Source organism: Pyrus communis, chromosome 11, assembly GCF_041283825.1.
Source record: "Pyrus communis isolate YQ-2024b chromosome 11, ASM4128382v1, whole genome shotgun sequence".
Lineage (NCBI taxonomy): Eukaryota > Viridiplantae > Streptophyta > Magnoliopsida > Rosales > Rosaceae > Pyrus > Pyrus communis.
In genome coordinates this window covers 19440078-19463597 of record NC_142575.1, presented here as the reverse complement: position 1 = coordinate 19463597, position 23520 = coordinate 19440078, and the positions used below count along the sequence as shown (strand labels likewise).

The 23520-nt window shown below is 37.0% G+C and overlaps 1 protein-coding gene across 1 annotated transcript; it reads right to left on the bottom strand.

Moving 5' to 3' along the window:
* Positions 1-1792: 1792 nt before the first annotated feature.
* LOC148693010 (agamous-like MADS-box protein AGL29) lies at positions 1793-2311 on the bottom strand. Its single transcript, XM_088680285.1, has one exon. The coding sequence runs from the start codon at positions 2309-2311 to the stop codon at positions 1793-1795; it is 519 nt and encodes a 172-aa protein (XP_088536411.1).
* Between the last annotated feature and the right edge of the window lie 21209 nt (positions 2312-23520).

The following is a 23520-nucleotide window of genomic DNA, read 5'->3' as shown; positions in this document are numbered from 1 at the left end:
GAATCCTAGTTGGAGAGAAACATTATCTTATCCAACCTTATATTATCTTATCCAGTCTTACATTATCTTATCCTATCTTATCTTATCTCCAACTGCAAGGAGGAATCCTATTCATAATTCCCTCCCTATATATATGAAATTCCTACACGTTTTAAAAGGTGCCATGCCTACCATTCATCCATTTAAGTTTTTGGAATTTTCAGAGTTCTTTCTATCTTTGTTATAAGCTTCAATGTTTATTTTAGATTGTTTTTCAGTTATGATGAACATGTGTAATTAAGTTTCTTTTTAGCTAGAGGTGAATTCGAAGCCATGATCATATGTTTTATAGAAATTGATTACATCAAGTTATTGTTTCACAAGACATGAATACGATTTACTTATCTGCTTTATAGAGAACTTATTCTTGTATGTTTATTAAGGATGCATACTTAGTTTGCATGCAAGGATTTGATGCTAGAATATAAGGGAATTTCACGTAATCGTTATGAACTTATATTTGTAAGTAGTAAAAGTCACTAGTCATGATTGAGTTAAGTAAATTCTTGACAGGAGTATCATGCTTTTCATAGTTACGAATGTTTTGTCAATGCTTATGATTTTCACAAAACTTAATGATTTTGAGATGTATCTATATCATGCTTTTCATAGTTAGGGAACTTGAGAAGAATAATTTGGTTGTGTCGCTGAGTCCAATTCAATGAATTTAGGAAAATCTGAGAGTTAATTAGTGTTGTTCACAGTTAATTCATTCATGGTTTATAGGAAGAATAACTGGAAATCAATTTGTATGCATGTGTTTCATGTATGGAGAAGAATCCTTGAGCTATCATTTCATCCATATTTCATTCACAACTTAATTTACTTGTTGCCCTTTACTTTTGTTTTTATTAAATTCGTCCAAAATCCACCCAGTCATTGTTTTGATGTTAGTTTAACTTAGTTTCAGTTTTATAAGTTTAATTTGTGTTGATTAGCATCCCTTCTAATCCCCGGAATAGAACGATCCCTACTTACTCGTACTACGATTGCATAATTAAATGATTTAATTTGTGTGTTAGTTTCTACCGCATCACCACACTCACAAAGTCTTTTCCTCCCATGAAACCGTCAGTAATACTAGTGCGTTAGTATAGAACCATACTGAGGCAAATCTTTCTGGTATATCAATATAAGCACGGAAAATAAAGGTCTCGAGACATACAACAAATTTCAAGAAATCCTGCTTCTTTACCTGCGCCTCTAAAATCTAACGGCAATCAATGAGAACTTATCTGGCATGTAGGAATCCTTCATGATGATGTCAATAAGCTCTTTGGCGCTTTTGTAAGGATGTGGACTCACTCCAACATCTTTTAAACGTTCACAGAGAACTTGCAGGTTGCTCCAACTTAGAATGCACTGTCAGCTGCATGTTCCTCAAGTTTACGGATTTCATCTAATTTGTGCAGGGGAAGCAATATGTTATTCTCATCTTCCTATCAACCAACTATCTAACACACTAACGCTATCGCTCTAGGAAAAAAAAAAATTATTCTCGTCTAATGGTGAGAACTTTCAGATGGGAGAAGCATTGGAGCTATATATATATATATGTATGTATGTATATAAGAACTGGCATTGGGCTCGAACTTTATACATTGGTTTAGTACTAGTAGTTTCATGAACAAAATAAAAACTTTATTGAGACGATCAGAACTATAACAAAATAGAAACGAGAATTCACAACATAATCAATTATTAATCGAATATATCACATTCCTCACTACTAGTGATTAAGTAGTGCTAGCACCTATGTATGTGTTCTTTCCATAAAAAAATCTATGGTGCAAAGTTCTCTCCGATTCATGTCTTGTAACTTCCGAGCCACATTCTCTCTCAACTTATTTAGCAAAGTCTTATATTGTATGAGTTCATGTAGTTCCAGTTGTTCACCAACAAGCTCATCCCACCAAAAATCGACCTTTGCGTCATTCATCTCATCCTCCTCTTGTTTATATTCCTCTTGGTTGTTTTCTAAATCTTCACGGTCATCTACACCATGAATGGATTCAAAACTCTCATCCTCATGATCATTATCTGTGCATGGAGCTTGTTGGGCAAGAAAGCGATCTATGACAGTTTCCGCAGAGGGGTGCCCAAAGAGGAACAGTCTGCTACCAGGCGAAAAGACGATAATGGCGATCTGGCAACCAGTCAAACGGGAAAGATCAGTGGCTTTGCCGCAGAGACCCTTGCGCCGCTTTGAGTAGGTGGCCTTGAGATAGTTCTTGTTGGTTATTTTTTTGATTTCGATCTTCACGCGTCCCATGGTTTCTTTATGATATGTATGTATGTATCTTCTTGATCAGTAGTATACGTACAACGGTATCAGCTGCTGAGCTGATGCTGGTGATTTATAGAAATATTACTGATCAAGTGAGAACTGATGAGTATTGGTTTTATATATATAGCCAAGAATTAGGTTCCTATTCATGCTTGGGAACATTTTTTGCTATCCAAACTCAAGCCCACGTTATTACTATTAACGATTGGAAACCAGTATTTATAAATAATAGCCAAGAATTAATTTTGTTTGATATAACTGGAAAGTAATTTCTGTTCCTTTTCAAATTAGGAAAATTCTCGTCTTCTCAGCATCTTGTCCGCATTCCTTCTAAATATTGGATATTTGGTTGTGGAAATTAATTTATAATCTATTTGTTTGTTTGTTTGTTTATTTTATTTTTTTATAAGTACATCGATATTTTTATACTAGAAGGGGGAGTTCGGCTAAGCCACACAATGGGCAACCTAATTTGGTATCGAATTCGCCGTATCACGATACTGTCCGCTTTGAGCTTACCATTCTCTCACGATTGGGTTTCTGGGAATTCACGACCAACTTCCCAGTGGGTCACCCATCCTGGGAATGCTCTCCCCCGAACTCGCTTAACTTCAGAGTTTCGATGGAATTCAAAGCCAGTGAGCTCTCAAAAGGCCTCGTGCTATAGGGAGGGGAGCCTGTACAAATAAGGCACATCACCCCCTCTTCGTTGGTCAATATGGGATCTTACAATCCACCCCACTTAAGGGGAACTCGACATCCTCGCCGGCATATCCGCACCGAACGGCAGAGTGGCTCTGATACCAAATTGTCACATCCCAATTCCGACACCGACTTAGCACGATATTGTCAGCTTTGGGTCCCGACCACGCCCTCACTGTTTTGTTTCTGGGAACTCACACGAGAACTTCCTAGTGGGTCACCCATCCTGAGAATGCTCTTACCCAAACTCGCTTAACTTTGGAGTTCCGATTGACTCTTGTGAGTTCCAAGAAACAAAACTGTGAGGGCGTAGCCGAGGCCCAAAGCAGACAATATCGTGCTACGGTAGAGTTGGGACTGGGACGTGATGCGTGAATTATACGCACACAAATTAAACCCTCTTTTTGAAAATTGTAGTATAAGTATAAGTAGGGATCGTTCTGGACCGGGGATTAGGAGGGATTGTTAATCACTTGGAAACTGACTCTAAAACGTAAAAACACAATATAAAACACTATACTAGACTCAAAGAATGCAAAACTAAACTTTTAAAACACTAAGACAAACCAAAGACTCAAACAACACCCAAAACACTCAAAACTGCCTTAAAACACTTTCTGGGCAGTTTTGAGCACCTTGAGTACTTTTGACGAATTTTGGGAAATAAATTGATTCAAAACACTTAGAAATTCAAACTAAGACATTTTCTAACTAAGTTGGACACTAAAGTAAAGGGGGATTGAGTTTTGGACGAAATTACACTAAATGCACAGATTCTAATTAAAACAGAATGTAAAAACGAAATTGATGAAATAGAATGATGAGAAACTAGTTAGAGGGTTCCTTATCCACACATGAACATATGCATATAATTTGATTCCCAGTTATGACTTCAACAAACCATGAATGACAATGCTCCAAGTTAATTAGGTCCGCTTAAATTAACTTTCAGATTTCCCTAGATTCATTGGATTGAATGGGATACGCATTACAACCAAATTATTCCTAATCAAAGTCCCTAACATGAAATACGCATGATAGAGACATTCAACAAAGATCATTAAGTTCAACGGAAATCATAAACATCGACTAGGCATTCATAACTATGGAATACGCATGTTAATCCAGCCTAGGGTTTACTAAACACAATCGTGACTAGCGATTTTTACTACTCATGAATATAAGTTCATAACGATTAGGTGAAATTCCCTTATATCCTAGCATCAAGTTTAGGCATGCAAATTAAGTGTCGATCCTCAACCCACATACATAAACAAGTTCTTACTCAAAACAGAAAAGTAAACCACATCTAAAGTTCATGAATTCATAACTGGAGTAAATCAAATCATAACCAACATATGTCCATGGCTTCAAATTCGCCTCTAACTAAAAAGAAATTAGTTCCACATGTTTAACATAATTGAACAAGTTAAATTAAACATGAAAACAAAAACAAGAAAAGAAAGAACAAATTGATGGAATTGAATGGATGGAAAGTTAGCTACGGGGTTCATCTCCACATATGTTATACTTGCATAATAAAAAGATTTCCAATTGCATTTCAACAAACCATGAATTCTCAATGCTCCAAGTTAATTAGATCCGCTTAAATTAACTTTCAAATCTTCTTAACGTTATTGAATTGGATGATTGCATACGACAACCCAAAACATTCCCCACAAGTCCCCTACATGATTGCATAATAGAGATACAAGCAAGAATCATTACGCTCTATGAAAATTATAAGTGTTGACGAGGCATTCGTTACCATGGAATACGCATGAAACTTATGCCAAGAATTCGTTTAACGCGATTGTTTATAAGCAACCTCCACTACTTGTGAATATAAGTTCGTAACTATTAGGTGAAACTCACTTATATTCTAGCGTCATATTCATGCATGAAAATTAAGTGTGCACTCTCAATAAACATACATAAATAAGTTATCAATCAAGCAGTTAAACAAATTGAATCCACAACTTATGAAACGCAATTAGAAGTAATCAAATCAAAATGCAAGCATAAACATGTATTTCGAATCCCCCCCTAGCCAAGGGGGGGGGGGGGTTAGTTCCTCATACGTACAAAACAAAGAGAATTGAAATTAAACATTGAAATCAAAGAAACACCTAAACATTCCAACAACTCAAACTTGAATTGTATGAATGTTTAGGCCCTCTTATATTCCTCTTCGTTGTAGCACAAGGTCTAAGGCTAGTTTGATGGTGTGAATGGTTTGGGGAGTGGTGAAAATGGAAGGGGGAGGCCACGGCCTTGAGGGATGGATTTGGTGTGTGAATGGAGATGGTGTTTGGATTAGTAGGGAAGGCATGGCAACAAGGGGTTTGTTGCTGGAATATGGATGATTTTCTGAAATGTGGAAGAATGTATGAATTTCTGAATATGGGAATGAGTTTTGTGGCTGCAATGGATGCTTATTTATAGGTGGAGAAAGGGGTCAATGTGCATGTGGCTGATTTGTGGTGCAATGATGAAAGGAAACGTGCATGTGGCTGATTTGTGATGCAATGATGATGTTGGAAATGTGCCCTAAAACCAATCATATGATGATACTTTATGGACATTTCACATGTTAAACTAATCTAGTTTAATGTAAAGGGCAAAGATTATTGTTTGAGCCGTCTCATATAAATGTTATATGCTTAAACGATAAGTCCAAGGAATATGTGATTGGAAAAATGCGATCTAAAGAAGTTAGATTCATGAGACCATTCTTTCGTTGACACATCCTAAACGTTCCTGATCATAGGATTGTCAATTGGGCATTGACAGTCCGTTAAGATCAGTACGTGCTATGTTTTCTCTCAGGGAGAGTGACTAGTCTCGAGTCATTGGTGTGTGTGACATCAAGACAAGTACGTAGGTGCTCAATAGAGAATGAGTTCACTGAACACGATCAACGAAGAGTTCTCATATTCATGTCACATGAGAACTCATGGTTGGGATAATGCAAATTAGTCTTTTGACCTGAGGCATCACAGTTGTCTTGTGGTTAGGTCCTTAATCTTTGATTATGTCAAAGTCACTCCATCAGGAGGGTGTCCATGGCATCGTTGGGGTTAAGCCACTTAGCCATGGAGGCAAGTGAATGCGCAACAAGGGATCTCTAACCTTCAAACTGTTTGAGGGAGAATACTCTATGATATGATTTAGAATCTCTGGCCAGAGTATGAATGAGATGTTGGAATGCGTTCCAGATCACATTCAAGGTAATCATATAAGCACAAGACTCACATTGGATAGTAGACATGAATAAACTATCAAACCAAACAATGTGGTCAAGAGTATTGTATTAGAGAAAGACCGTATTGCATTTGTAATCCTAAAACTGAATAGGTTCTCCACCTCTTCTGATTAGCTTGGGTAACCATGACATGCTGCTAGGCGTCAACCATGGTTTGTGGAAGCCCTAAAAGTGTATTATCACTAACGGGAGAATTGAAAGTAAGTTTCAATTCACAATCGATTTGAAAGAGTTTGAATCGCCCACTGCCTTGCTAAAAGGAACCTAATGGATCGTACACCGTGTAAGGTAGAGATTGAAGATTCAACGGAGATGAGTAAGAATAATTAAATGGTTTAATTATTTATGGCAAGGATTAATTAATATGATTATTAATCAAACGAATAAGTTCGTTGAAGACCTCGGGATAGTTTTGGACCTTAAGGCCCAATGGGCTTCGAACGTCAAGTCCATTGACTTAAGTTGTATGACAACTTAATGAATAATGATTCACAAAGGCCCAAATAGCCCAATGAATACCCTAAGGCCGGCCATTTAGAGAAAGAGTGGGTTTTGGACTTATTTACAAGTTTGCCACTCAAATGAATTAAGGTATAAGTGTGACTTAATAGCCAAAATTCATTAAGGGTTGTTTTTGGGGAAATTGGAGAAACACAAACTCTCCTTTCTCTCTACAAATGGCCGGCCACCCTTGAGGAAAACATCTAGCAATCTTACTTCCTCAAGGTCACTCATTTCTTCTCCAATCTTACCTTGGTGTGGAGACTTAGAGGTTCTCAATTTTGGGAACTTGGAGAAACCTTTTCATCCATCCAAATCCATGGATCTAAGATGCAAGGAATGAAGGCCCTCTCTTTGGGTGATTAGCCTTTGCTTATGCAAAGAGGAATCTACAAAGGTATTGATTTCTCAACTCACTTTGTTTTGAGTTGAGTCTTGGTTCACCTATCTACTAGGCTTTGAAGTTCATGGGTTAAGTTTTGTTTTTGAGTGCATATAAACATGATTCCGCCTTTTAATTGTTAATTGCATGTTGTTGATGTTGCTCAAATGAACTTGTTTTTCACAAATCTTCCTTCAAGTGGTATCAAGAGCCTAGGTCTAGTAGTTGGTGAATCCTTTTGGGTTTTGTAGTTCATAGTTTGTGATTTGAATGTTGTAATTGTTACAAGCTTTATTCTTGCTTTTTTGAATGTAAATTTTGTTAGAAAATTTGCCATCTCAAATGTTGTAGATGTAGTTCATATGAGCATGAATTTTGGAGCTAAAATTTGGTGCCATGTTTTTGTGGAAATTCGGCCAAATCAAAAGGGTGGATTTTTGGGTTCTTGTTTGACTTGTTAAAAGTGTTTTAAAGTGACTTTTGGAACCCCTATGTACCCTAGTATGGTTGTATGTTATTTCCCTTAAGTTTGAGTGGTTTTGGTATGTTTTTTGGGTGAAGAATGTTCATGGAGCTCTTATGGGTTTTCATGGATGTTCTTCATTGTTCTTGATATGTTCTTGCCAAGAACAAAAGGTTTGGTGTTTTGATTTATTTCATAAAGTTTTTGTTTTGAAATATTTCTTATGTTTAAATATATTAGATATTTATTTTGAAAAATATAAAGAAATTTTAGTGGGTAGGTGTGTAATGATTTATTCCATTTCACACACCCCACTTACAAAAACTTTGAAATTTTTATACATACTTTGCTTCAATGGCCGGCCACCCTACTCAATTAGGGTCCTTGTGGGGCTTTTATGCAATTACATAAAGTTTTGATACTTTTGTGTATTTGTAGTTTGACCCAAAAGTTTACGTTTTTACGTAAAGGTCCAAAATCACTAAAAGGACAAATTGTTTTGCTCCTTTAATGAAGTTTTAGCTTTTGTGGAAATTTTTGGGTTCTAGTTGTAATTACATGAAGTAGTGCACTTTTATGTTTTTACAAAGTGACCCCAAAAGTTTAAGTTTTGCATAATGGCCCAAAAGTTGAGGTCATAGCATTTTGGCCCAAATTAGGTAGAGAACAAAATTGTTTTGTCTCTTTAAATGAGAATTGGATTTTCATTTCATTTAGCTCCATTTAAATCAATTCTATGGATACAAAAACCAAATGAAAATGTTGCATTCAAGTTTAATTAGTTAAAGCGTTAATTAATTAAAGAAAGGGTGATTATGAACCTAAGCCTACTATAATTGAGCTATGTGAAAGGCCGTTTCAAATTTGTTTGAACCATGGGAATGTGTAGATTAAATTTTGGTTGTAATTTGATATGATCAATTGTTGTAAAAGAGCATAAGCTCTTCTTTACTTTAAAGTAATTTGATTTGATCAATTGTTGTAAAAGAGCATAAGCTCTTATTTACTTTGAAGTACTCCTTTCTTGTTTTATTCGATATGCATGAAATTGGAGTAGTTGGGTCCAACGCCCAATAAGACAACACGCCTTAATGTGATTAAACGCGTAACTAAAATCAATCACCATCCCTAGACCGAGATTCAACACTAGGCTCGTGTTGAATCGAATCAAAGGTTCATAGTCATCCTAAGGCCCTAAGGCAACTATATAGTCCATCAATGAATGCAAATCTTATGTTAGTAGTACCATATAGTCTTGCTTTAAAAACCGTTTTAAAAGCATAGTGGGAGTATTATATACTACTAAATCAATCATATGGACCAATAGTTGTAATAGGACCAAAATGTTTTAATTGGATTAAAATGTATGTTTATATGTGATGAGACCTAAAACCCTCAACAAACCATTATTAAGTTGATAAGCGAGAGATGCTTTGAATATCTCTTCGTGGCCTTCCACCGTGGTAGGCTCCAATCATTTGTGACTTGTACATCGGCTTCACCCTATCATGGGGGAGTACAAAGTGCATGCTTACACTCAGGAGGAGTCTATACGCATATGATGAGGTGAGTGTAGGCAACGAGGATGGCCAATATCATATCATTGTGAGGCTATTCTTGAACCCCTTCATGAACTAAGCATGGTGGGAATAACTTAACTAAGTGCAATGGCACCGATATCATATCATTGTGAGGCAACATTCTCTAGAGGCCAAATAAGATGGGTACTTGCAAGAGATGCAAATGAGTAAGCGTACTCTCTCATTATTATTAATGCTAGCCGATATCATATCATCGTGAGGTGGGCTTGGTAATAGTGAGTCTCCCATACCCCGCTAAGAGTTCAACAAAACTCTCGAATTCCGATGAGGGATATGAAATTTTCTAAAAATAGTGGGTGGTGCTATTTTGATTTAAAGACCCGGATCAAATAGCTTAAAATCAATCAATTTATATTCGTTATGTATTTGTTTACCAATATATTTGCAAAACGCTATCCAAAACTTGACAAAGAAAAACCGAACGCTTTAGTTTCCGAACTTGGTACCACAATCCCATAGATTGTCTTGAATGGATTGTAAAAGTGCCTAAGTAGTCTCATCCTCACAATCTTCCTATTGATAATGTATCAATGGAAGAACATGTTAGATAAGTCTACCATGAAGAGGACAATGCAAACTCTAGTGCTTGTCTCTTTGTTACACGAACAAGGAACTTGAGAAGTAAGCACAAGGGCATGGACACTTTATGTGCCATGATTCTTCACTTACAAATTGTTGTATGAAGAAATGAGAGTTGCCTTGAACAACTCTTGAAAGTTTGTAATTATGTTGAGAACATAATGGTTGGTTGACAAAAATAGTCCATCAACATGGACTTATGATGATTTTGAATCATTGAATGTTGAAGGGTCAAAACACTTAACGAGACGGAAACTAGGCAAGGACTTCACCTTTGTGTCCCTATCCTAATGGTTCACTAAGTTTATTGTAAACTATATAGTGAACAATAACCGCACGCTCTCCAAATTGTTTGATGTGTATAACACATTTGAAATAAGTTTCAAGAGAGATAGTGGGAGTTTAGGGACCATGACTATTGTAGTCAAAGGAGAAGTCAAATGAAGAAGGCAAAATAACTCCAAAGGGAACAAACTTTCTTTAAGAAAGGATGGACATAGGAAGGGGTATTTGCAAGAAATGTCTTGCAAGTGTCAAGAACACACCTTTCGAAGGTGTTGTAATATGTTCTTGAAATAGTTCAAAACAGTTGGTTCTTCTACTTGAATGCTTGATTCCGTATTAGTAACTATGTTTTACAATTGTTGTAAAAGTGTGCTAATAAAAAGTAGAAGATTAATGAGAGAAGAGAAAGTACTTCACATTCGGAAAGTGAATAAAATATAGATCTCTGCGAAAGCGGATTGTACTTACTTCCTCATATGAACTACCAAAGAAATTGGAAAATACGAAAGAATGTCTTTACATTCCAATTTTAAGGAACTTAAATCCGTCACTATAGTAGAGATGGATAAATGTTTTGTTTGACAAAACATTGTTCTTTGTTAATCAATAATTAGATTATTGTAATTTAATTGGTTGTCTCTATAGTAGAGATGATGTGGTAGTTTAACTGTTTAGAATACGATGACGCTTAAAACCCAAAAGGTTGCAAGGTAGTGACTAATCCCAACTGAGTTGTGATACCTCTAAAACATAAGTAACGAGTTGGTCATAGATGGATGCTTTGGATCGTTAGATCCGGATCCAATACCTTCTTGTTAAAATTGTATAGAGACGAAATGTTCGAATCTTTATTCTTTTGGAAAGAAGAAAGAATCACAAAGTTGTTGAGGTTAATTCACTTAGATGTTAGTGGCACTTGTCCACAACATAATACTACTCATGTTGTATGACATTCACCGAAGATCACTCTCGGTTGGACTATAGTTTATTTTGAATAAACACAAGTCCGAATACTTTGCAAAAGGTTTCAAAGAATTCAAGAAATGTAAGTAGATGAGTAAGACGTCTAAAGTATTTACCTCCTTAGATTTGATCCAAGGAAAAAGTAACACTTTAGATTAATTTCCTTGAAAAATATCAAGGAAAGTAGCATCGTAAGATAATGAATTTCTCCATTAGGAGAAGAATGAACATGAATAAGATTTAGTTCGTTGGACATTATCAATTACCCATATATATATATATGATATATACTTCTAAGACAACCTAGTTCCTATACCACAAGCTCCAAGGTAGTCCAGAAGGATTTATAAACCGTCTCAGTTGAATGGTTTGAACTTTATGACTATGTCATAGAGTTGCACCTCTTAATTCGAAAGAAATAAGAATGAAAATCCTTATGACTACATTGAGTGTATATACGATATATACTCAAGGAAATGGATCTTAGCAAGTTAGTGGGAGCTATAAGCATCTTATGAGAAAAAGGATCAAATCGTTTGATTTCTCATAAAGATGTAAATGAATCTTTTGTTTACTAGGTTTTACAAAAGATTAGTGGGAGTTAATCATATTCCTAAATTTGAATATATATACATGATATATATTAATTTTGAAAATGAAAGGAATTCTTCATCGTTAAAGTTATGACTTTAAACATTCTATAATGATAGAATGTATATGGGAGACATAGTCTATATACATGGGATGGAAATCTATAATGATAGATTTCAAGATATAATTGGATTATATCAATCCCTAAAATAGACAAGAGATGCTAGGAAGTTTCTCATATGATGATAAACTTCAATTAGAATGACAATTCTAGTGAGACTAGGAAGTTGTTCTTCTCAAAAAGGGAATGTACCCTTTGACTCCCAAAGAAATAATGCGTAAATAGAATCCTTTATGCATACGCAGAAAGATGATTTATGTATTTCATATTGTATGAAAACATTGATATAAGTTGTACCTAGAACGGTACAAGATGATATCAGTGCAAGCCCAGGATCAGAACCATGGCAACTGTCAAGTGAATCCTTAGGTATTTAAGAAATACTAAGGATGGATTCCTCAAGAATGAGGAAGAATTAGAGTAACGTAATGGAAGCGTAAATGTATTAGATTATGAATCTAATCCATCATAGAATATCTCTTCATTATGAATGAAGTGATAATGAGATATCTCTTTATTATGACTAAAGAGATATTTGGGTGGAAACGTTAAAAGTAATGACTTTAATGTGTTCCATCATGTATGCAAAATATATTGCCATATAGAAGCTTACAACATTGTTGTTTGAACGGGAAAGTTCATTTATGAACTCTCTATTCGGTTCCAACCAGAAAGTGTATGACACTAATGGGGCGATAGCTCAAGCCAGGGAATCAAGGTCTCATCAAGGTCCGAACTCAAATGAGAGACTGAACCACATGATTGAGAATCATGTATAATGGTGACGTCATTATTCTCAAGGTTGCTTCTATGGATAACATATAGATATCCATTGTCTAGGCCTACTACTCAGCCATTTATGAAATGACTACAGAAGAGGTATCATCACTGATGACTAAGCTGATTGGCTCTAGTGCAAGTGGGAGATTGTTGGAAATGTGCCCTAAAACCAATCATATGATGATACTTTATGGACATTTCACATGTTAAACTAATCTAGTTTAATGTAAAGGGCAAAGATTATTGTTTGAGCCGTCTCATATAAATGTTATATGCTTAAACGATAAGTCCAAGGAATATGTGATTGGAAGAATGCGATCTAAAGAAGTTAGATTCATGAGACCATTCTTTCGTTGACACATCCTAAACGTTCCTGATCATAGGATTGTCAATTGGGCATTGACAGTCCGTTAAGATCAGTACGTGCTATGTCTTCTCTCAGGGAGAGTGACTAGTCTCGAGTCATTGGTGTGTGTGACATCAAGACAAGTACGTAGGTGCTCAATAGAGAATGAGTTCACTGAACACGATCAACGAAGAGTTCTCATATTCATGTCACATGAGAACTCATGGTTGGGATAATGCAAATTAGTCTTTTGACCTGAGGCATCACAGTTGTCTTGTGGTTAGGTCCTTAATCTTTGATTATGTCAAAGTCACTCCATCAGGAGGGTGTCCACGACATCGTTGGGGTTAAGCCACTTAGCCATGGAGGCAAGTGAATGCGCAACAAGGGATCTCTAACCTTCAAACTGTTTGAGGGAGAATACTCTATGATATGATTTAGAATCTCTGGCCAGAGTATGAATGAGATGTTGGAATGCGTTCCAGATCACATTCAAGGTAATCATATAAGCACAAGACTCACATTGGATAGTAGACATGAATAAACTATCAAACCAAACAATGTCGTCAAGAGTATTGTATTAGAGAAAGATCGTATTGCATTTGTAATCCTAAAACTGAATAGGTTCTCCACCTCTTCTGATTAGCTTGGGTAACCATGACATGCTGCTAGGCGTCAACCATGGTTTGTGGAAGCCCTAAAAGTGTATTATCACTAAAGGGAGAATTGAAAGTAAGTTTCAATTCACAATCGATTTGAAAGAGTTTGAATCGCCCACTGCCTCGCTAAAAGGAACCTAATGGATCGTACACCGTGTAAGGTAGAGATTGAAGATTCAACGGAGATGAGTAAGAATAATTAAATGGTTTAATTATTTATGGCAAGGATTAATTAATATGATTATTAATCAAACGAATAAGTTCGTTGAAGACCTCGGGATAGTTTTGGACCTTAAGGCCCAATGGGCTTCGAACGTCAAGTCCATTGACTTAAGTTGTATGACAACTTAATGAATAATGATTCACAAAGGCCCAAATAGCCCAATGAATACCCTAAGGCCGGCCATTTAGAGAAAGAGTGGGTTTTGGACTTATTTACAAGTTTGCCACTCAAATGAATTAAGGTATAAGTGTGACTTAATAGCCAAAATTCATTAAGGGTTGTTTTTGGGGAAATTGGAGAAACACAAACTCTCCTTTCTCTCTACAAATGGCCGGCCACCCTTGAGGAAAACATCTAGCAATCTTACTTCCTCAAGGTCACTCATTTCTTCTCCAATCTTACCTTGGTGTGGAGACTTAGAGGTTCTCAATTTTGGGAACTTGGAGAAACCTTTTCATCCATCCAAATCCATGGATCTAAGATGCAAGGAATGAAGGCCCTCTCTTTGGGTGATTAGCCTTTGCTTATGCAAAGAGGAATCTACAAAGGTATTGATTTCTCAACTCACTTTGTTTTGAGTTGAGTCTTGGTTCACCTATCTACTAGGCTTTGAAGTTCATGGGTTAAGTTTTGTTTTTGAGTGCATATAAACATGATTCCGCCTTTTAATTGTTAATTGCATGTTGTTGATGTTGCTCAAATGAACTTGTTTTTCACAAATCTTCCTTCAGATGAAAGGCAAAATGCATGTGGCTAATTTGTGGTGAGTGGGAATGCAATCTGAAATGGGAGAGCATGTGGATTAAAGGGGGAATGCATGTGGCTGCAATGGATGTTTATTTATAGGTGAAAAAGTGGGAATATGACAGCTAGGAGGTTGGTGGAAAGCTGGAAATGCATGTGGAGTGGCTGCAAGGTGTGAATGATTATGAATGCATGTGCAATGTTTTGGGAGAAAATGGGAGTGCATGTCAATGATGGTGTTTGGTGCTGAAAATGAATGTGTTTGCATGTGAATTAAAGCTAGGGTGAATGATGATGAATGCATGTGGATTAAAGAGTGAATGATGGCTGCAAAGTGAATGAATAATGAAATGGGAAAGCATGTGCAAGGTTTTGGTGTGAATGATTGAATGTGCATGTGGCTGCAATGGATTAGGAATCCTTCAATTTCGTCCATTCCTTTTGCTCCAAACATAAGCTATCCATTCCAAGTCCAATTTTGCTCCAAAATGCATCTTTTTGCTTCCTTAGCCATATGAACCTAAAAACACACGAAAATGGCTTAAACTACTAAAACAACTATGAATTAACAATATAAATGCACGAAAACAAGCTAAGTAAGTCGTCTAAATATGCTCCTATCAAATTCCCCCACACTTAGCTTTTGCTCGTCCTCGAGCAAAACAGAAAAACAAAACAAACAAAACGACACTAAACAAGTAAAACACAACCTAAACATTCCAACAATCGTCTCAGGGATTTCCAATGCACATGACATGTTAAAAATCATTATTCCCACAGATTTTAGCCATCTTTACACTTAAGTACATTCTTACTCATAGTCACCACATACTAGTTCGCATTTAATCAATTAAAACACATGTGTTGAATGTAGTAACATGCCTTAGAGAATTTGCTCAATTCCTCACTAGATGTACTCTCGTTTTTCACACAGATTTTCTGACTACACTCCCTACACTAGGTATATGTGAGAAGATTGATGTAAACATGTAGACGAACACTCACATATGTTATAACAAGGAAAGCATTTTCTGGAATTATTAACATGTATATATATGATCTCATGAATGGAATGCTACTACTTAGATGCAAGAACCATTGATTCCATAAGCTCATATCAATTCCAAACTCCACATTATTGAACACATAACAATGAAAGGTGAAAGATAAACAAACATTCTTAAAGCAATAGTGAGCAAAGTATTGAATTAGGCACTTTAGAATTCCCTTTTGAATGAAAACTCAACTTTTGAACAAAAAGGGAGAACAAGCTCTTTTTTCTTTCTTTCTTTCTTTTCTTTTCTGTTTTTCTTTTTTGTTTTCATATGTTTTTCACAATTTTTTCTTTTCTTTTTACTCTCAAAACATACATAAACACTTACGAACAAAACATTCTCTCCCCCACACTCATTTTCTTTCATAATGTACTCAAAAGGAATTCATTTAAGTCATGCTCACTATCTTTTAAGAACAAGGGTGTGGACAGTCCTAAACTAGGCTAGGTTAGGATAATGTGGGTTAACAATGAATAAAGGCTAAACAAAGCTCAACGGGGTTAAAACTTACAACATATACGAAATATGGGAAGTAAGGCTATTTGGCTATGGTGGCAACTACACAACTTCATCTTGATATATGTTATGCAATTCAATGTCATTCTTTGAATGAAACGGATATAAGTTCTAGCATTTAGTTCTATCATGATACAATTGCATTCTAAGTAGCAACCAAGCAAGGAATAATGAGATCATGCAACAACTTTAGAAAACAAAGAATCACAGATTATAACTCTCCAAAGAAGGTAATGGCTCGAGTCTCATAGGGTTGTAGCGTTTGTTTGAGTTCCTTCCTTCAAGCATGTTACAAAAACGAATTTTTCTTTTATGATTGCATGTGAAGTCATACATTATAACCATAACCAAGCATATACCAAGAGTAAATCAAACTTTTCTCTATGTTTATAACTCTTTTTAACAGTCATGCAATTACAAACCAAATCCTTATCATTGTGTTGGAAGGTACCCTAAGACACAAACACACAAAAACGACTCAAAACACTCTTTTTAGGCTTTTCAAAACATGTTTTTCAAATTTTTATGTGATTTTCGGAGTTATAAAAACAAAACATACTAAAACACTCTAAAACAACTTAAAAACACCTTAAAACAGTAAGGAACAACATTTGAAGTTATGGGTGATAAAATCCCATGAATTTGCATCAAATAAACTTAGTTACCCCCCCCCCCCCCCACACTTAAATCAAACATTGTCCTCAATGTTTTAAGCATAGATTCACACAAAACATAAGTAAACACACAAACAACACTAAACATACTAAACATGGCAGAATGCAACTAACAAAGAGAAGAGTTTAGAGACGCAAATCTGGTTATGGAGTGTAAATTCCATCTTCTCCTTGGTGATTGCATTGAGGCATTGATCTTGGTGATTCCACAGGCTTACTCTTGAACTGGTTCTCCCATCGTTGATTTTCCTTTGTGCTACTCTTGAACTGGACAGCAGGATTCTTTTGGGTCTCCCCCGAAGGTCTGAGCTTCCTCCTTTTATCTGTTTCTTTGTTCAATCTTTCCAATTCGTATTGAAGAGGGTTAGAGGATACCTCAGCATTTGCTTGTCTCTACAAGCTTCAATGTATCATTTTCACTTGCCTTACTTGCTCCCCCTTGCAGAAGTGGTCTCTTCTCTAGAAGTGTATCAACCGTTGAAGATGACTACTCGAGAGCAACGCTAGGTAAGCAATCAGGAATAGATTCCAGGCAGTTGGCTCCAGATCGGAAGACTGACTCCAAAGTGCCGGCTGATTGCTTCTTTCACTTTGCCATGCGAGTAAGAACAAGGACAAAGAAAAAGACAGGGAAAGAGCATGATATGAGATACTTTTGCTTTTGACCTTGATGATATGAGATACCTTTGCTTTTGAAGAAGCGGTGAATGAATCAGCACATGCTTCAATCCTCCTGGGTCATCTGTACTCCAGGCATCTGGTATCATCTTTGGGGAAGAAGAAAAAATTGAGTATTTCGAAAGGCTTTGCTGGGAGTGCGCCCTCAGAGGTGAGGATGAGTTGGGCATTTTCTTCAGGTCTGCCTTGCCATAAGAGATGAAGGTCGACATATATAGGGATTTCTCAATAGCAAGTGGTGGTACTGTTCTTTTACCCTTGTCGACAAACGTCTCTTCGATATCTGAACGACGCCTCTTCGATTTCTGAACGACGCCTCTTCGCTTTCTGAACGACACGTAGTAGTGCGGATGCGGCTCATTTTGACAAAGCTGCACGCGTTTTCTGAAAAGCAGAGAAAGCGTCGCCGAACTTTGCGCTTGTCGGCTAAAGACGTGTAGTTGCGATGATGGCCTCCACGTGTTTTCAGCTTTGTCAGAGATCTTTTGACAAAGTTGAACGCGTTTTCTGAAAAGCCTAGAGAGCGTCGCCGAACTTTACGCAGGAAATTCCGGCTTTTTGAATCGGTGGACGCGTCGCCTTGGCTTTTTATAGAGCTATCGATCACCCCAACATACACACTCTGAAGATTGCCCATTCTTGAAAATCGACTCTGGCCCTTTGAGAATTAACTTCATCCACCCTCTCTCTGAACACCTTTGAAAAAAAATGACTAACTCATCGAACCTTTGCTTAGACTTGAGTCTCAGCAGCGATCCGGTTGCGCCCCGTCAAGGTAATGTATGACGCCCTTCTTTTTTATCTTTAAACGGTCCTCTTACAGGTGAAGACTCCATGATGACGGATGCAACAACAGCTACGATAGTAGCTAGGAACCTCCTTACTCCTAAGGATAGCAGGCTGCTTTCAGGACGGTCCGATGAGTTGGCCGTTCAAGAGTCCCTCGCTCTCAGTGTTCAGTGTGCAGGCTCTGTGTACAACATGGGCTAACGCCTACTTGCCCGCTCCCGTCAGGTGGAATCATTGATGGCAGAGGTGGAAAGTCTTAAGCAAGAGATCCAGCAGCTTAAGTACGAGAATAGAAGTTTGCATGTGCTTGCAAATAACTATTCGTCGGGCATGAAGAGGAAGCTTGATGAGCTGCAATAATCTGAGGGTCGAATTCAAAGTGACCGTCAAAGGCTTGCGGCTTATCTCCAGAGGCACCTTTTTCCTGGGTCATCCAGCGTTTGGCCAAGTATTGAGGCCTCGAATGCTCTATCTTCGATGCCTCCCGCTCCGATGCCTTCCGCTCCTATGTCTTCTGCTCCGATGCCTTCCGCTCCGATGCCTTCCGCTTCAAGAGTTTTGCCACGTAGTGGGTCTTTAAGTAAACAACCTTTGTGAAGCCTCCATCGTTCTGCCATATATATATATATATATATATATATATATATATATTTTTTTTTTTTTTGAACATGCTTTGTTTTATTCAGTGCATTGGGTTGCCTCCCAAGTAGCGCTTTTCTTTTACGTCTTGCAGCCGGACGAAGAACCCAATCACTCCAGGATATGTTCACGAATCGGATGAGAACTCCGAGTCATAAACTAGTACCTAAAACAAGAAACAAACAAGATTAAGAATCTGGAATAAAATAAAAACAAACGAAAATAAAACAATCCAAGGGATTAGCAAAGTTGCTAATCCCCGGCAACGGCGCCAAAATTTGATGCGTGAATTATACGCACACAAATTAAACCCTCTTTTTGACAATTGTAGTATAAGTATAAGTAGGGATCGTTCTGGACCGGGGATTAGGAGGGATTGTTAATCACTTGGAAACTGACTCAAAAACGTAAAAACACAATATAAAACACTATACTAGACTCAAAGAATGCAAAACTAAACTTTTAAAACACTAAGACAAACCAAAGACTCAAACAACACCCAAAACACTCAAAACTGCCTTAAAACACTTTCTGGGCAGTTTTGAGCACCTTGAGTACTTTGGACTAATTTTGGGAAATAAATTGATTCAAAACACTTAGAAATACAAACTAAGACATTTTCTAACTAAGTTGGACACTAAAGTAAAGGGGGATTGAGTTTTGGACGAAATTACACTAAATGCACAGATTCTAATTAAAACAGAATGTAAAAACGAAATTGATGAAATAGAATGATGAGAAACTAGTTAGAGGGTTCCTTATCCACACATGAACATATGCATATAATTTGATTCCCAGTTATGACTTCAACAAACCATGAATGACAATGCTCCAAGTTAATTAGGTCCGCTTAAATTAACTTTCAGATTTCCCTAGATTCATTGGATTGAATGGGATACGCATTACAACCAAATTATTCCTAATCAAAGTCCCTAACATGGAATACGCATGATAGAGACATTCAAAAAAGAGTTCAACGGAAATCATAAACATCGACTAGGCATTCATAACTATGGAATACGCATGTTAATCCAGCCTAGGGTTTACTAAACACAATCGTGACTAGCGATTTTTACTACTCATGAATATAAGTTCATAACGATTAGGTGAAATTCCCTTATATCCTAGCATCAAGTTTAGGCATGCAAATTAAGTGTCGACCCTCAACCCACATACATAAACAAGTTCTTACTCAAAACAGAAAAGTAAACCACATCTAAAGTTCATGAATTCATAGCTGGAGTAAATCAAATCATAACCAACATATGTCCATGGCTTCAAATTCGCCTCTAACTAAAAAGAAATTAGTTCCACATGTTTAACATAATTGAACAACAAGTTAAATTAAACATGAAAACAAAAACAAGAAAAGAAAGAACAAATTGATGGAAAGTTAGCTACGGGGTTCATCTCCACATATGTTATACTTGCATAATAAAAAGATTTCCAATTGCATTTCAACAAACCATGAATTCTCAATGCTCCAAGTTAATTAGATCCGCTTAAATTAACTTTCAAATCTTCCTAACGTTATTGAATTGGATGATTGCATACGACAACCCAAAACATTCCCCACAAGTCCCCTACATGATTGCATAATAGAGATACAAGCAAGAATCATTACGCTCTATGAAAATTATAAGTGTTGACGAGGCATTCGTTACCATGGAATACGCATGAAACTTATGCCAAGAAGTCGTTTAACCATATTGTTTATAAGCAACCTCCACTACTTGTGAATATAAGTTCGTAACTATTAGGTGAAACTCACTTATATTCTAGCGTCATATTCATGCATGAAAATTAAGTGTGCACTCTCAATAAACATACATAAATATGTTATCAATCAAGCAGTTAAACAAATTGAATCCACAACTTATGAAACGCAATTAGAAGTAATCAAATCAAAATGCAAGCATAAACATATATTTCGAATCCCCCCCCTAGCCAAGGGGGGGGGGTTAGTTCCTCATACGTACAAAACAAAGAGAATTGAAATTAAACATTGAAATCAAAGAAACACCTAAATATTCCAACAACTCAAACTTGAATTGTATGAACGTTTAGGCCCTCTTATCTTCCTCTTCGTTGTAGCACAAGGTCTAAGGATAGTTTGATGGTGTGAATGGTTTGGGGAGTGGTGAAAATGGAAGGGGGAGGCCACGGCCTTGAGGGATGGATTTGGTGTGTGAATGGAGATGGTGTTTGGATTAGTAGGGAAGGCATGGCAACAAGGGGTTTGTTGCTGGAATATGGATGATTTTCTGAAATGTGGAAGAATGTATGAATTTCTGAATATGGGAATGAGTTTTGTGGCTGCAATGGATGCTTATTTATAGGTGGAGAAAGGGGTGAATGTGCATGTGGCTGATTTGTGGTGCAATGATGAAAGGAAAAGTGCATGTGGCTGATTTGTGATGCAATGATGAAAGGCAAAATGCATGTGGCTGATTTGTGGTGAGTGGGAATGCAATCTGAAATGGGAGAGCATGTGGATTAAAGGGGGAATGCATGTGGCTGCAATGGATGTTTATTTATAGGTGAAAAAGAGGGAATATGACAGCTAGGAGGTTGGTGGAAAGCTGGAAATGCATGTGGAGTGGCTGCAAGGTGTGAATGATTATGAATGCATGTGCAATGTTTTGGGAGAAAATGGGAGTGCATGTCAATGATGGTGTTTGGTGCTGAAAATGAATGTGTTTGCATGTGAATTAAAGCTAGGGTGAATGATGATGAATGCATGTGGATTAAAGAGTGAATGGTGGCTGCAAAGTGAATGAATAATGAAATGAGAAAGCATGTGCAAGGTTTTGGTGTGAATGATTGAATGTGCATGTGGCTGCAATGGATTAGGAATCCTTCAATTTCGTCCATTCCTTTTGCTCCAAACATAAGCTATCCATTCCAAGTCCAATTTTGCTCCAAAATGCTCCAAAATGCATCTTTTTGCTTCCTTAGCCATATGAACCTAAAAACACACGAAAATGGCTTAAACTACTAAAACAACTATGAATTAACAATATAAATGCACGAAAACAAGCTAAGTAAGTCGCCTAAATATGCTCCTATCAGGACGTGACAATTTGGTATCAGAGCCATTGTGCCGTTCGGTGCGGATACGTCGACGAGGACGTTGGGTTTCTCTTAAGTGGGGTGGATTGTAAGATCCTACATCTACCAACGGAGAAGGCGTGATGTGCCTTGTTTGTACATGCTCCCCTCCCTATAGCACGAGGCATTTTGGGAACTCACTGGCTTCAGATTCCATCGGAACTCCAAAGTTTAGCGAGTTCATGGGAGAGCATTCACAGGATGGGTGACCTACTGGGAAGTTGCTTGTGAGTTCCCAGAAACAAAATCGTGAGGGAATGGTAAGCCCAAAGGGAACAATATCGTGTTACGGCGGAGCCGAGACTGGGATGTGACAATTTGGTATCAGAGTCACTCTGCCTTGTGGTGTGGATATGCCAGCGAGGATGCTGGGTTCCCCTTAAGTAGGGTGGATTGTAAGATCTCACATCGACCAACGGAGAAAGGGTGATATGCCTTATTTGTACATGCTCCCCTCCCTATAGCACGAGGCCTTTTGGGAACTCACTGGCTTCGGGTTCCATTGGAACTTCGAAGTTAAGCGAGTTCACGTGAGAGCATTCCCAGGATGGGTGGCCCATTGGGAAGTTGGTCGTGAGTTCCCAGAAATATAACCGTGAGGGAATGGTTAGCCCAAAGTGAATAATATCGTGCTACAGCAAAGCCTAAACTGGGATGTGACAAAAAATGCTTCGATTTTGACTTTTGAATCACCTAAAAAAGTTAAGAAACGAAGAACTTAGAGGTAAATCTTTATCAACATCCAAACAATTTTTTTCCCAATTTGGGCGTCCCTATGAGTCTTCCGATAGCAAAAAATAATCGTGAAACTCTTTATTTCCCTTTGTTCAAATAGGTCTTATAGTTATACATAATCCTAACACCTATTTTGAACTTCAGTGCTTTATTTTTTTAAAGTCTTTTATCACTAAAAACCATAAAAAATAAATAAAAACGATTCAAGAACAACCTAGTAAACTTTGCCGGAAAACTAATCATTTTTACATGATTTGTTTTGTTTGTAACTCACTCATTTCTCAACCGATTTTAGTGAACTTTATATCAATCTGAAACTTATAATGTCAAGTTTTGATTTGGAAACTTTGGCGACTGAACATATAACGTACAAAGAGAAATTAAGCTCAAAAGGTACCTAGTGCAGTCCTGTTTTACTACAACTGTCATCCATTTTGTTTTGGCCATATCTCAATCGTTTCTGATCTTTATATCATTTTGAAGCTTATAACCTTAACTTTTAAATCTGGAAATCTTGGTGATTAAACATTTTCTACACAGAGAGCAGGGTACCACAAAATCAACTATGTACAGAGTCCTTTTTGAATACTATCCTCCATTTTGCATCAATCGTTTTGTCTCGTTTTCAAATCGTTTTATTTTCCCCTTATATCAACTTAAAGCCTATAATTAGCACTAAAAATCAAAGAGATTGTGGGAAGGTTCAGAATGACACTTAAATGGGGAACATAAAAAATTGTACGAAATGTTTTAGATGGCTTTTTTATGACTAGTATGTTGGAAAGTCTTTGT

Excerpts from the sequence above, each read along its gene's own strand:
- LOC148693010 (XM_088680285.1), bottom strand. The coding sequence starts at position 2,311 with ATGGGACGCGTGAAGATCGAAATCAAAAAAATAACCAACAAGAACTAT.